The sequence below is a fragment of the Panthera pardus genome, unplaced genomic scaffold, assembly GCF_024362965.1.
Source record: "Panthera pardus isolate Hobbes unplaced genomic scaffold, ASM2436296v1 HiC_scaffold_25, whole genome shotgun sequence".
Lineage (NCBI taxonomy): Eukaryota > Metazoa > Chordata > Mammalia > Carnivora > Felidae > Panthera > Panthera pardus.
The window spans coordinates 5,542,067-5,556,677 of record NW_026526821.1 but is presented as its reverse complement, the minus strand read 5'-3'; the positions used below and the strand labels follow the sequence as shown (position 1 = coordinate 5,556,677).

Genomic DNA, 14,611 nt, shown 5'->3' with positions numbered 1-14,611 from the left:
CAAGGAGCGCACGAGGTCTGATGGGGTCTTCTTTCTTGCGTAGGTTTGATCACGCCCATTTTACAGAGAAGAACACGGACGAGGAGACTGTAGGGGAGAGAGCCGAGCACGGGCTCATCGGGCAGGTCAGGGACAAGAAACCTGTCCAGAAAGAACATTCTGCCTTCAAAACCGGGGGCCCGCCAGTGCCCTGTCTCTGCCTGTCTTCTCCACCGCTAGCCCTTGTGCCAAGAAACCTTTTCTTTTTTTTAAAATGTTTATTTATTTTTGAGAGAGGAGGGGGAAGGGGCAGAGAGAGAGAGGGAGACACAGAATCCGAAGCAGGCTCCACGCTCCGAGCTGTCAGCACAGAGCCGACGGGGAGGGCGGGGCTCGAACTCCTGAACCTCGAGATCAAGACCCGAGCCGAGGTCGGACGCTCAACTGACCGAGACCCCCAGGCGCCCCCAGAAACCTTTTCAAAAAGGCGAGTGCCACCTCTGGTGGAGGAGAAGGCCTCCCACGGGTCCCTGAGAGCCCAGAAGGCGAAGGTTGCGGGCGGGTCCCTCCGAGCCCAGGTTCAGGGCCGCATGGGGCCAGCCACGGGGAGCAGAACAAGAGGCCAGGACGCCGAATGCCCACCCAACCCCAGGCGACGCCCCTGCCCCCGAGGCTGAGTGGAGGCCTCAGGGGTCCCTCAGCTGGTCCAAGCGCCTGGTCCAGAACACAACCACTGGGTCTGCTCTGTGTCAGGCATCAAGAACACCCTGCATCCTGCTGCTGACCCCAGGCGGGACCCACGCGAGAGGCAGCGCCGTCCTGGTGCAGGGAGTTCCCGTCGGTGGGGGGCATCCTTGCGAGGACAACAGTAACAGAAGAACGCCTCCAATTAGCAGAAGGGCTTTGGGCTGAAAACCGGCCCTGGTTTCCTCCTCCTCCTGGCTGGGCCTCAGCTTCCCTGCGGCCACACCCTGGAACCAGCCAGAGGGTTCTGCATCCCGGCTGCCCGGCTGCCCGGCCTGGGGTGCACCTGAGGGTCAGGTTCGCGAGCCCCCAGGTGGCCGCAGGAGGGGCGTTCCAAACGTGATGTTCTCTAGGCTCACTCCACGCCGTCTCAGGAGCCCCCGGCCCTGCCCAGCACCCACAGGTCACGGTGACCCTCTCTCCCTTCAGCTGCGGCTCAGCGCTGAACAAATTCCTGCTCTCTTGGGCCTGAGTCCCAGGGACGGCGGCCAGGTGACCCCCCCAGGAAGCGACGTGGAGGAGAGGCCTGAACAAGGTAGTGAGAGAATCCTGAGGGCAAAGACAGAGAAGACACACCCTTGGGGTGGGTGACAGGTGGTTCTGACATTTAGGGGATGGTGGGCAAAGGGGATGATGATCGGAGCCCCGCTGCCCAAGTTCAAATCCTGTTCTGCTCCTAGCCATCTCCCACCTGTAGCACACAACCTAGCTCCACCTCCTCAGGGGCAAACCAGGGCTGACACAAGGACAGTGAGGCAGGGCACGAGGAGCAGCCACAACGTCACTGCGGGCAGACACTCAGAAAACGATCAGATGGACACAGCTGCTGGCACCAGGTGCCCACTCCCTAAGCACTGCCCTGCCTCCCAGCCTCTCCTCTTTCTGGTTCTTCTTCCCAAGCCCCAGCCCTCCTCGCCTGAGTCTATTCTGGGGAAAGGGTCCAGAGCTCATTCTCACTAGAGTGTAAAGGAATGCTATGATGTCCAAGGGGAGAGAGGCTGTCGAGGCAAAGTGGAGGTGCTTCTGTGACATGCGGGCTCGTGACCCTGATTTTAAAGAGGGACAAATGGAGTGCTGTCGGGGAGCTAAGGAGTAACAGGGATGGGGTCTCGCCAAGCACGAGCCTGGAGACGGACCCAAGCCTGAGAACAGAAGGCAGGGGCTGCAGCAACCCAAGGGCAGTGGCGGCGGGGGGCGGTGGGGGTGGGGGGTGCACATTCCTAGAGCTCACAGCAGGGGCTGCCCGGGACTTGTCTTGCACTTCGGAGGGAGCCCTGTAGCCCTTGTCCCTTCCCCCGCCGCACCTCTCTGCACGGACAACTCCCAGCCTCCTTCCACAGAATCATCGACGTCATGGTCGAGCTCTCTGAGCCCCGACTGGAGTGGCCAGGGGACCACCCTGGGGAAAGTCTGAACCCAGCAGGAGCAGAGGCTGCTGTGGGTTAGCAACGTCACAGGCAGGAAAGGGCAGTGCGGGACCGGCCACCATGCACTCGTCCCTGTCCACACCCTGAAGTCACAAAGCCGCTCAGTGAACATGGGCTGGGTTCTCCCACAGCTCAAGGGTCACAGGAGCTGGGGATTCCCAAACTGGAGAGACAGGCCCTCCTCATTCGGTGATGCAGAGGGCAGGATCCAGCAGAGCGAGTTACGCAGACGGAGAGTCGCCAGAGAAGCGGGGAGGAATATTCCTCAACTACACGATGATGACCCGGCAGGCAGGGCCTGGATTTACATGGACAACTGGAAGCTGGGCTCGTAATTACACCTCTGGGCCACGCAGCAAGCAACTCTAATTAGCCTCTAGATGGGAGGGTAGTGACAATTTTATTTAGGGCCAAAAGTTAAGTAATAAAATTAGGCAAAACAGCAGCTTCACGCACGAGTCCCCAAACTTTGCAGAGTCACGAAAGACTTCACAACTGCAAACATCTAACAACTGCCATTGTTCGAGAAAAGACGGGAGGGGAGGGTGGGGACTGGCCTCTGACCCTTAAGCCTAGACCTGTATAAACTGTTCCATGGGTGGACCCAGTCGATGGATGTTTGTTTTTTTTTTAATGGCAACATTCTCTGTATTGGTGCCTTTAAAAGGACGCTCTGCTCCAGGACACCGATGGGGGCGTCCCCGCGTGTCGGCCCGCTGGGGAACAGGGCTCCGTAAACACGGGCGAGATACACCTGAGATACAAACACACTTAGCTGTGCTCCGGCGTTAACGATCACCAGCAGCAAAGGGCCTGTTGGTGTTACTTAATCGGTTCCGTTCGCCGATGTGATCGACACCCTCTCCATCATCTCAATACACCCACCTCTTTCTCCCCTCCCATAAATAGATTAGGAAAAATCGTTTCCTGCGATGGCCGTGACCCCGACGGCTGCCAGGCTCAGCCTGGTATGAATCACTCCAGGCTCCCCGCGACGGCATTCTGAAATGACTGAATGATAACGGGGCGGCACAGACACCAATAAATGAATCATGCCTTCCGCAAGACCAAACCTTTGGCTTTTACAGACACCAATTAGAAAGTAGAAAGAAGAGAACAAAGAAATTACTCAGGGTGTTTGCGCAAAGTTGATCCATAGGTTTACAGAATTATTACCGACTAAATTGTTTTTAGGAAGGCAACGAGGGCCGTGACCGGGTCCTGTACGGCAGCCTATCGACCCGGGAATTTGTAAAACGGGGCGGGGGGCTCCCAGGGACCTCACTTTCCACTTGCTTCTGGCGGGTTATTTAAGACCTTAACGAAATCCTTAACACGCGCAGCCGCGCAAGCGAGGCACAGGAAGTAAGCACGTACAGCCACAGTCTCGGTCAAGATCTTGGTTTTAACTTTTATTTTTTGTTCTGCACGCGTAACAGAGATTCTCTCTTCTGCGGCCAGGATCCTGCAACACGGCGTCGACAGGAACCAAACGCTCACACGATTTCTACACCGACATCAACCGCAGACAGTTCAGCGCGAAGCTATTTTACCTACTATCAAATGGAGGGTGTAATGAAGGGATAGCGTGCGCGGGGGTCCCGTGCAAGTCCTGGGCCTCCCTGAAAAAGGACGGATCACCCCCCCCCCCGACACCCACACCCACACACACAGGGCTCGGGTTCAACCTTGTTGGCCAGGCTTCCCGGACAGCTTCTGGAAAGTACTCAAGCATCCCCCATCAGGGCTGTCAGACCCTTGTGGGCAAAACGACCCGGGGGCAAGGGCAGTTTGCTTTCCCCCAAATGCACCGGAACACTTCTCTCAGCTCCCTGCTTCTCTTGCTTCTGAAGACGGAGCCGGGGAACCCTGACTTCACCTGCCTGGTAGAGCCTGGGGCAAAGCCAGGGGAAGGCTCGGGCTCAGTCCTCAGCAGACCCATGGGAGGCAGGGCCACCACTGTGGCATCCAGTCAAGGGACCTCAAAAAAGTCTCCCAGCCAGAAAACATTCTGCATATTTTATATCATAAAATAGGTCTCTTTTATATATGTAAAAATACGTGTTTTTATGTAGTAAAGCACACATTTCTGTATTCTTCTTTTCTATATTACATTTCTTTACTTTTGAGAGGCAGAGAAAGACAGAGTGTGAGCGGGGTAGGGGCAGAGAGAGAGGGGGACACGGAATCCGAAGCAGGCTCCAGGCTCCGAGCTGTCGGCACAGAGCCCGACGCGGGGCTCGAACTCACGAACCGCGAGATCGTGACCTGAGCCGAAGTCAGACGCGCCACCGACTGAGCCCCCCAGGCGCCCCCACACTTCTGTGTTCTTAACCACAGGCACTCAAACAAATCCACGGCTGGATAGGTCACTTTTACCGCCTCCCCCAAGCCCAGGCATGGAAACATCATCTCCTGGAGACCTCAGGACCAACAGAGACTCTCCCACATGCGGATGTGACCTGCATGCCAGGAATCGATGACTCCCCACTGGTGACAGTAAAGGCTGGGAGCTGCTCCAGACAGACCCCATCATACGTCAGCAGTTCAGAAGACATCACCGCACGCGGCCAGCAGTCACAGGGGCACGTGAGGAACCCCACAGATCCGTTCATTTGCCATCTGTTTCACTGCGTATCGAGCATCTACTCCGGGCCAAGAGCCTGCAAAAGCTGTATCGGTCCTCACCGGGGTCGGCAAGGCTGCCCCGCCCCCAGCACCACCGAAGTGCACACGAGGGACAGAAGACTTGGGACACCTTCTCCCAACGTACAAGGCGAGGTGGTGAACCCGCACGACCGACCGTTCGAGGTTACTGCCGCGTCCGTCCAGCCTGGGGGAGCCCGACGCCGTGTGCCACGGAGCTCTGGCAGGTGTGGCTGGTGGACAGGGGAACTTTGAGAGCCGGCTCCTAGAGGCCAGAAGCAAACGTTATCCGGCATCCAGATCCCATAATTAAAGCTCTTTTCTGCAAGTAGAGCTATTTCCCAAACCCCCTGACACAACGCTCGCTGACGTTAGTTACAATCCACCGGAAGGCGAAGAAAGAAACTCAGACTCGACGTTTCCCGAGGCTTCTCCCAAGACACTGCTGCAGGCACCGACTCTCAGCCAAGTGACCCACCGGAGAACAAACACGTGTTAGAATTTGCTGGAACACCAGGAAGATCCCCCCACCCCCGATACCTCCACAGGTGGCACAGGAAGCACCCAACTCTTTTCGTCAAGCTGGCACCTCACCTGGAACCAGAGCGAACGCAAGCCACACTGGGGGGTGACGACAGGTGGGAGAGCGGCCCCCAAACGCTCCAGGTCTGAAGCAGGGGACTTCTCCTGGGGCAGGGGGTCCCCCGCCCCATTTTACAAATCCCCAGGGATTTTTGTCTTTCTGATACTCTAAGCCCGGGGGCGACCTCCCGGGACAACTGGGGCAGAAGCAGGGGAAGCAGGTGTGCAATGGATCGCTGCACCTGCCCCTCGGTGCGACTTTGACCTTGACAGAGCGACGGGAGCCAGGAGGCCAAGGCACAGTCCCTGCCCCAAACAGCAGAAACCTCCTTGCCGCATTCCAAATAATACCGAGCCGGCGCCTTTCATACTCAGCAACCGTCTTACCAACCTACGAAGTAGGTGCTACTCTTCCCTGCATCTTGCGAAGATGCCCGTCGAGGCTCAGGACCGACTGTGCGCTCGCCCCGATGGTTTTCAGAATCTTTATCTTCACTGCGTCCTGTCCAGTTGGGACTCAGCTTCCAGTCCGCCCACCCGCCCTTCCCACGCTCGCTCCCCTCCCTCATACACATACGGGGTTTCTACAGGCTCGGGAGATACACTGGGCAAAACAGGCAGGGTCCCCAACCCTTCAGTGGCGACCAGAAACAACGCAGGGGACAACCGATTACACACCACCCAACCCAACACGACGGTTGTGACAGGGGAGGCCCCCCAGGGTGCTCGGAGCCCAAACAGGGCGTCTGGGATCCTGGGGGAGCCTTCCTGAGAGGGGCTTCGAGAGTGCCCCCCCCGCCCCCCGTTTTCGTTTCTGGAAATAAACTCCCTTTCTGTCTGCTCCCTAGACTGGCAGCTCCCGGAGGGCAGGGTTTTGTCTGTGCTGTCCTGACGTCTGCAGCGCCTGGGACGGCACGGTGTGACCGAGGCCCCCAAAGGGGGCTGCGTGTGCCCCACCTGCCCCCGTCAGGCCTGCATTCTCATAACCTACCCAGCAGGCTGGAATTCAGGGGAGGGTTAACAGAGAGGGTCCCTCCAGGAACAGCCCTGGGCCCCTCAGCGATCTCCTGTCTCCTGCCCCAACATCGGACGGGCTGTACTGGGGACGCAGAGACGCCAGCCCCTCGGGCAGCCTGATAAGGGACACACCTGGATGGTGGACACCTGGCCGACGGACGACAGCCCATGTGCCGCCAGAGTGGGAGAACAGACTCGACGGGGCACCCGAGATTGGTTAGCATTCCTGCCTCGTGAACGGTCCCACGTGGGCTTGCGGTCCTGCGAAAACATCTAAGCCACCGCTGCCGTGTCGACCCTTGCAAAGACGACGCTGGGGCTCAGGGAGTCGGCGTGGTGTTGAGGGGGGTGGGGGGGTGAAATCAGGATCAAGGCGCTCAGGTCTGAATCACCACAGCATCAGTTCCTGGCTCTGGGACCTGTGGCAAGTGCCTTACCCTCTCTGAACCCATTTTCGAAGCTGCGAAAGTGGGGACAGCAATGGCTCTGTCACGGAGCGGCTTCTAAGACGGAGAAACACGCGTCACTAGCACCCGGCACATGAGAAGTGCCCCACATGCAACTAAGAGACGGAGTGCAAGCAAAAGGCCAATAGTCACCCTGGAAACTGAAGGCACAGCCGTTCTGTGGCTCTCTCGCAAAGCCTGGGGACGCCCCAACCCTTCCCGGGCCCGTCCGGGGGCCACTGAAGGCCCCGCTCTCGATAGCAAGTCCTTCTGGGACTCTTCTCCGCTTGGTGACAGACGTTTCCACCAGCACCTGACAAGGCCCTGACGAGACCCAGAGACGTCTGCCGTGTCACCCGAAGGGAAAGGGAGACTGACTGTCACGACTTCACGGAGGGGCGCCGCTCACCTGGGAGGGGGCAGGCACAGGTCACGTGTACTTGCTGGGAGAAGTCAAGCAGAAGACGTGTCCCCACCCCACCCCACCCCACCTGCCGTGCGGGGAGGGGGGAGAAAAGATCAGGCTCCTATCTTGATGGCTCACGGCCTGTCTACCCTCACTTGTTAAAAACTGCAGTTAATTTTCAAAAAGGAAAAGAGGAGCCCCAAGCCATCTCTAGTTCCCGGGGTCGTCTTCTGCACTGGACCTGGTGGGGCATCTGGATGTCACGGTGTTGTTGACCTCACGGCCCCACGCAGCCCCTCCCCCTTCCGAAGCTGCCAGTAGATCTCAGGAACCCACGGGGGTCCCTAGGAGACGGTGGGGGGCTTCCTTCTGGGGGCGCAGGTCTGCTGGGGGTTTCCCAGCCAGCTCTGCAGTGGGCCTGGCAGGGACAAGCAAAGTGAAACATTCAAGCACCTCCACCTTCAGGGTCACGGCCCCCCCCCGCCCTGCGCCCATTGACTCCAACATCCCAGCGAGTGCCAGCACCCCAGCCCCCAGGAGGGAGAAGGCCTCCTCATCAGGCAGTGACCGCCAGGGGACAGGGCAGAGTGGGTAGCTGAAGACTGACCCCCCCCTCAGTTACCGCCAACCCGCATGAACAGCGAGCCGTGCAGGCACCGGACCCCACTCCCCGACGGTAACCTCGCAGGCGTCACAACGCCCCAGCACGCAGGACCTGTTGTTCTTCCCGCGTTCCAGACGGGCCAAAGGACGGCCAGTCGGTTCTGGAGCAGCGCTGAGTGAGGCCCGTCCCTCTGGCCCCCGTCGCACCCTCAGCCCCACTGCACCCCGCGGGGAGAGCGGGCCTGTGAGCAGGTTCGGTGGGGCCCTCGAGGTGAGAGAAAAAAAGAACCGCCAGGCGTTTTACATCAAATTCCAGCGTCTGTTTCCCCGAAATGGAAAGGCGGGGCTGCCCCCTGGGCGGGACTCACACCCCCAGGGCTCTGCAGCCCCCTCCCCGCCGGACAAACCTGGGTTTCCCAGGCGCTTCACCAGCCTCGGGAAGCCATGCTCACTGCTGCCAGGCACCGAGAGGAGCGGGCATGCCGGCCCACGGGGCCCCCACACGTGCCCCTAAGCGTGCCCCGGCACGCGCACGCACACACACGTGCATGCACGTGTGCACACGACACCTTTCAGAAGGCACAAAACGGGCCCTCGGCTTTGACGGCCTCCTCGGCGCGTCCACGGCCGGCAGGAGGAGAGCCTCCCGAGTTCCCCGTGAAAGACTTCCTTGTCTCTGCGCAGGATTCCAGACCCCGAGTTGCCTGCGAGCTCAGTCTCCGGATGACAAAGTCCGATGAGGAGCAAGGCCTCGCGCACCCTCTGCTGCGGACCCCACCGCGAGGCACCTCCTCTAGGAGACTTTCTTCCACTTTAACAACTCACCAAACCGGAACCAGACGCGGCCTGGCCCTGGGCCGGGACACGGAGACAGCAGGTGTCCGGGCTGACCACCCCCTGAGGTCCTAAAAAAGCTGCCGCCGCCCCATCCTCCCCAACAGCCTCCTCTCCTGGGCAGCTGCACACACCCATCCACTCCCCTTCTCTCTCCAAGGCAGAGAGCATAAATTTGCACAACTCAGAGGGCACGCTACGCAGGCGAGCACACCTGCCCTCGTTTTCCTTACGTGCCCAGAAGGGGAAACCATTCCCAATCCGGAGAGAGGCCGCGGCTGGGCCTGTGTGTGCACGCGTGTGTGCACGCGTGTGTGCACGCACAAGGCTGTGGGTGCACCGGATATGCACGGACACGTGCGTGCGGGTCTGCGTGCATGCATCCCGGACCAATGACGTACTCTGTGCCTTCACGGTCACGAAGCCCAGCCCTGACCTGGGGTCACACTGGCCGGCACGGCTGGCTTGCCCCAGAGCTCCGGGGAGCCGCGGCCAACCGTCTGCCCTGACATCCAGTCTCAACTCAACCCCTGTGCACCTCAGCCTAAACCCGGGACAGTCAGAAAACACGTGGGGTAAAAGTCCCTGCTGAGGCGGCCCGCAGGGTAGCTGGCACGAAGTCGGCCACAGGCGGAACCGAGTCCGGAAACCTAAGCTCGCACGATGCCAGAGTCTCTCCTCCTAAAGAACGCAAATCCGAGACGAAAACCGGGAACTCCAGCAGAGCCCCCATCCCAAGTGCGAGGCACACAACAGGCGCTCAGTAAAGGCCAAGGGAATGACTGGCGGGCGCCAACTCCGAGCAAGACCATCGGCCTCCCCAGGGGCCGCTCGCCGAACGAGACCGAGGTTCCGTTTCTGGCAACTCACGTCTACCCTCCCGCCCCCCCCCCCCCAAGCCCCTCGGAGAAACTAATAATTGATTAAAATGGCAGGTGCTCAGCTAGGGCAATGTGCCCCCCTGCCCCACCGCCCCAGGGGACATCTGGTGAAGCCTGGAGACTTGTTGGGGTGTTACAACTTGACGGGGGGGGGGGGGCGGAATCCTACTCCAATGGGCATCTAGTGGGCAGAGGCCAAGGGTGCTGCTCAATACCCAGCACACAACGCACCCTCCCCCTCCGCCACACCAAGGCAGTCCTAGTGCCCAGAGTGAGATACCCTGGATCTGAGACATCACTACACCAGGTGGCCGGCGACTTCTTTCTCCAAGTCTCCAGTCTGGGGGATATCTGTTGGGAACTGGCTGGAGAAGAGGAACCAGAGGCTCAGTGACGTTGGTGGTGTTAGGGAACAAAGCTGCCACCATAGTGACTGGCAGGGGTCCAGGGTGGGTCCGGGGCAGGGCCCTCCAGACACGCTGCCCAGGCACCAACAGCTGCATGGCACAAGTCAGTCTGTGCAGGCATCCGTCTGCCCCCCAAAAGCCGCAGCAGAAGCTGGAAGAGAAAGGCAGGGGCTAATTTCTACGAGACACAGACCTGTAAAGAGGCCAACAAGAATGTCAAGAAACACGCGTGCAGCGAGGAATCCTTTCCTGAAAAGTCGCCCAGCCAACTCCCTACTGTCGGCTCTGGGGGCTGTCACCTGAGCTGGCCGTTTTTAACCCCAAGACCCCTGGCTTTTTTTTTTTTTTTTTTTTTTTTTTTAAAGAATAGCGTATTCTTCTGTGGGGTGTCTTGGGAAGAGTGCATTCCCATCAGAAAGCATCCCTCACCTCCTGACTCTCAGGGTGGATGGGGGACCCCAGAGTATGGTGGCAGTATCTTATGAAAGTCGAGACCATCCCAGAGACCTGGCTTCCCCAGACACAGCCCGGTTCCCACCCTCCCAGGTGCAACGGGGATGCTGCTGATTTCTTCCAACCCCCAAGTTCAAGGTAGACCCACCGTGGGGCCCAAGTTCTAAGTTCCAAAGACGGTGTGTGTGTGCTTCCGGGGTCTGGGTCTGGCGTGGCTTGGGGACCCGGGGCAAAGCTTTTTCACTGCCACCTTCCCTCATCTATAAAGCCCGAGCTGGCCAACGCTCCACCCAGCTCTGAAATCTAGGGCAACAGACCCCCACAGCAGCGACCCAGCACTATCAGAGGGGAGGGGAGCCAGTGCTGACCCTGAAGCCTCCAGCCAGGCTTTGGAAGGCAGAGGCCCCATCTTAAAACATGGTGGAATTCCAAATTTCAACCATCAGGATCTCATTTTTCAGATGAGGAAACTCGAGTGGCTTGAGGAAGTTACCAAGAACAATTTCCTCTCCTCTACAAAGAAGTCACCGGACGCCCCTGTGCAGCCCAGCTCCAAATGCATCTTTAACGTCCTACTTGCAAACCATCTTGAACTCCTGTCCTGTGAAATGTGGCCTTCCTTCCACCTTTGAATTTTTCCTCCCCATCTTCTTGTATGAAGAACCTCCAGGCCTTGAGAGCTTCCTCCGAGACCCTTTGGGTGGGGGGGGGTGGGGGGGAGATCTGATTAGCACTTCCAACAAACTGTTATACTATACGTGCATTTTAAAGATCACTTCCTTTCCTGCCCTGGGCTTTCTTCCAGTAAGTAGGGGGCCGTGTGGAGAACACGGTGACTCATGTCCCATCCTGGGGCCAGCTGGAGCAGGCCAGGGTTCCAGGGGCTCCCCTCGAGGGTCCCGTTCAGAAGCCCCACCGTGGGAAGCGCACAGGTCGAAGGCGATGGGACTGAACAACACCTCGGTGTCAGCCAGAATATCATGAGGGCTGAACAGCCCAAGAAGGGGCAGGAGTAAGAATGGATGTTTTCTAAAGTCCTCCACACAAAGGACAAGAGCGAAACGCCTGTGCCCAGGCCTCATAATGATAAGTTAGACACAACAGCGCGGACCCCTCCGTGGGGAGTCCACTAAGGCGGCTCTCCAGAAGAGAGGGAGAAATGAGGCACTGAGGGTACTTAAGCAGCAATCCATTCAGCACTGGCGAGGCTCTCTCCAAACATGTGCGAACATATTTTAATAATATCCCCGTGCATTTCATTAGCCTCCTGAGTTCACAAAGGGCCTTTGGGAAACAATCTGGTTTAATGCAACTCAGTTCCGCAAACGCTGGCTCTGGCAGGTTCTCCAGGCACCTCGCTGGCCTGGCGCGTTGGGGCACCTGGGGGGTGGGGGGGGGTTGGGGCACCTTGCGGGGGGGGGGGGGACAAGGCTTTCAATTCCTGGACTGGAGGGAGGGTGGGGGAGTCATGGGTGGAAGGACCCACCACCACAACTGGCCAGCTTGCCCCAGCAGGGCCGGTCACGGGCTATTTTTACCTCTTGTGCCTCACTGTACAGGCTCAGGGGCCACAACTGTGGCAGCCGCCTGCGGAAACTGGCTTATGAGTCACCCGGTGACTGCCCTGCTCTGTGGTGTCTGCCTCTCCAGGTCCCAGCTGGAAGGAGGCTGGCCCTTGCTGACAAGCGCAGTGTGCTCCCTTCGCCTGGGGTGCTGAGAGGCGAGGGCGGAGACACGGGAAGCCCGGAGGGGCAAGAGGTCCCCCCCCAGAGGATGGGCTGGGGGACGGGGCACCGGTTAGAAGGCAGACCCCAGGGAGCGGCAGTCCATTCCCCACCCAACCCGACCCCCACCTGAGTGGGCTACGCACGGGCAATCTGAGGCTTATTTGTCTGAACTTCTGGACGTGTGGGGCGAGCTGGTACCAATCTTCGAACACCCCCTCCCCACCCTCGTCTCCGTCCTCCTTTCAGGGCAAGGCAGTCCCAAACACAGACAGCCCCAAACTTTGACTCATTTGTAACCACGGTCCCAGCCAGGCTGAGCCAAGCTGTCCAGACAGAGGCTATTTATAGGTGCGTCGGGGACACAGACACTCACACAATGAGACACACACTCCAGATCCACCTTCGGCCAGACCCACCAGCGCCGAGCCCTGGATTCAGACACCTGGACACAAACGGTCCCCCGAGCCCCCGGACAGATGCACGCACGCAAAAGACGCACCCAGAGCCGGACGCAGGCAGAGACACAGGAAGACTTCATATTCCCGGGACAGACTGCAACGCAGACACACAGACACGGAGACGCGCCAGACACAGACACACAGACACGCACACAGACGCAAGGAGACCCACTCACACAGACCGAGACGTGAGCGCCGCGCACACTCCAGACACACACCCGGGGCCCCAGACACCCCGCAGGCCAGACAGTGTCTCACACGCCCGCCACCCCCCCCTTCCCCCGGCCAAAGTTGATCAAGAGCCGGCCTCATTGCTCCATCGAGACTGCCCCTGAGGGAAATAAAATGGAAACTTCGCGGATCCGACCGCCCCAGCCCTCCCGCGCCGGGCGCCCCGCCGCCCTCCGCGCCGCTCGACCCCGGGTCCGAGTCCCAGCGGGCGGGGCGCGGGCAGCGGGGGCCGTGCCAGGCTCGCCGCGCCGCGGGACAAAGCCGGGCCGGCCGCCAGCTGCCGCGAGCCAGGAGGGCGCGCCCGGGGCGCAGGGCGCACGGCCCGAGGGGGCGCGCACGGCCCGGGCCCCCGCCCGCAGCTGCGCGGGGACTCGGGGTCCGAGCCCGACGGGGCCCCAAGGGAGGGGGGCGCGGGGTCACTCACTGATCTCCATGCTCTGGAACAAAGAGCGTTTGCAGTTGCACGTGCAGGAGACATTGGGCTGCCCGGCGGCGAGGGCGGCGGTGCTGTTGACCCCCATCAAGCGGTGCATGGACGGCGCGGCGGCGCGGCGCGGGGCGCAGGGGGCACGGGGGCGGCCGGGGGGGGTTCCGGCCGGCGCCCGGCGCTCGGGCCCCGCATGCAGGAGGCGCGCGGCGGGGAAGGCGCACCCCGGCTCGCCGGGCTCGGGGCGCCGCCAAGTTCCCGGGGCGCCGCGGGACTCAGTGCGCGGGGCCGCGCTCGTCTGGGCCCCCCGGCCGCCCCTCGGCAGCCCCGGGGGCGTCGGCAGTGCCCGCGGGTGGCGTCCGGGAAATGGGCCGGCAGCCGGGGCGCGCGCTGCCGCCTGGGCTGAGCCTCTGCTGCTGGCTTCCCGCAGCCGAGCGCCTCCGCCGCCGCCGCCGCCGCCTCCTCCTCATTCAAGTCCAAGGAGATCGGGTTTCGCTCCGAGACCGCGGTCGGAGGCAGGCAGACGGTCTGACGTCAGCGCTAGACGGGGCTGCCGGTTCCCACCGCGCGGGGGCCGGGGAGGGGGCGCGCGCTGCGCCAATCCCCGCCGAGGTTCCCCCGCACCCCCCTCCCCGGGCCGCGGGGCGGGGGTGACAGGGAAGGGGGCGGGCTCTTAAAGGGCCAGAGCCTGGCGGCCCGCGTAGACCCGGGACCGGCGGGGCGGAGGAGGGGCGTAGCGTCCCCGCCCCTACCGGGGTCAGTTTGGAACACCCGCGCGGCACACACTCCGTCCCGGGCTCACCCCAACCCCCCCCCCCCGGCCCCGCCCGTTGCGGCTGCGTTCTGGGCCCCCGGGGTTCTTGACCCGGGTTTGGGGGAAGCCTGCCCCCCACCCCCCGCCGCCACAGAGAGGTCCCTGAGACTCCGGGTAGGAGAACTGGAGAAGATGGGGGGAGTCCTCCCGATGGCTCCCTACCTGATTCGCAGGAAACTCCCCGCCTCCAGGTCTGCGGCCTCACGGGGCCTCTAGCCCCCTGCGCCCCCTGCGCACTTTAACCCGACCCCAAGGAGGTCGACTGGGTAAGACTGGAATTCGCTTAGACACGCCCCGGACAGCCCGGAGAAACGCCCGGGAGCCCTTGTCATGTAAATACGTGTCGGGGACTTGTGTACTGTCCCAGCCCGCAGGGCCCGGGGCGAATCCACTCCCATTGTCTGCTGCCCGAGGGGCCGCTGGCTGGGGGGGGGGGGGGGGGGGGCGCCTCCGGAGTTCAAAGGTGGGCGAGGAAGTGCGGGGGTGTACTTTTATTTCATTAAGTTTTAATTACACGAGGGCTGCAAGA

The 14,611-nt window shown here is 61.0% G+C and overlaps 1 protein-coding gene across 3 annotated transcripts in view; it reads right to left on the bottom strand.

The window, feature by feature from the left end:
• The window catches only part of PMEPA1 (prostate transmembrane protein, androgen induced 1), a 56,354-nt gene extending 42,036 nt beyond the window's left edge, over positions 1 to 14,318 (bottom strand). The window contains exon 1 of one of the 3 annotated variants that reach the window (XM_019426444.2): positions 14,245 to 14,318. Coding sequence is in view for 2 of the 3 variants with exons in the window: in XM_019426443.2 (XP_019281988.1) it covers positions 13,266 to 13,374 (109 nt within the window). In the remaining variant the exon portion in view is untranslated. Of the gene's footprint in view, positions 1 to 13,265; positions 13,853 to 14,244 lie in introns of those variants that run through there. The other 2 variants (XM_019426443.2, XM_019426442.2) reach the window with 2 other exon arrangements.
• Positions 14,319 to 14,611: the final 293 nt, after the last annotated feature.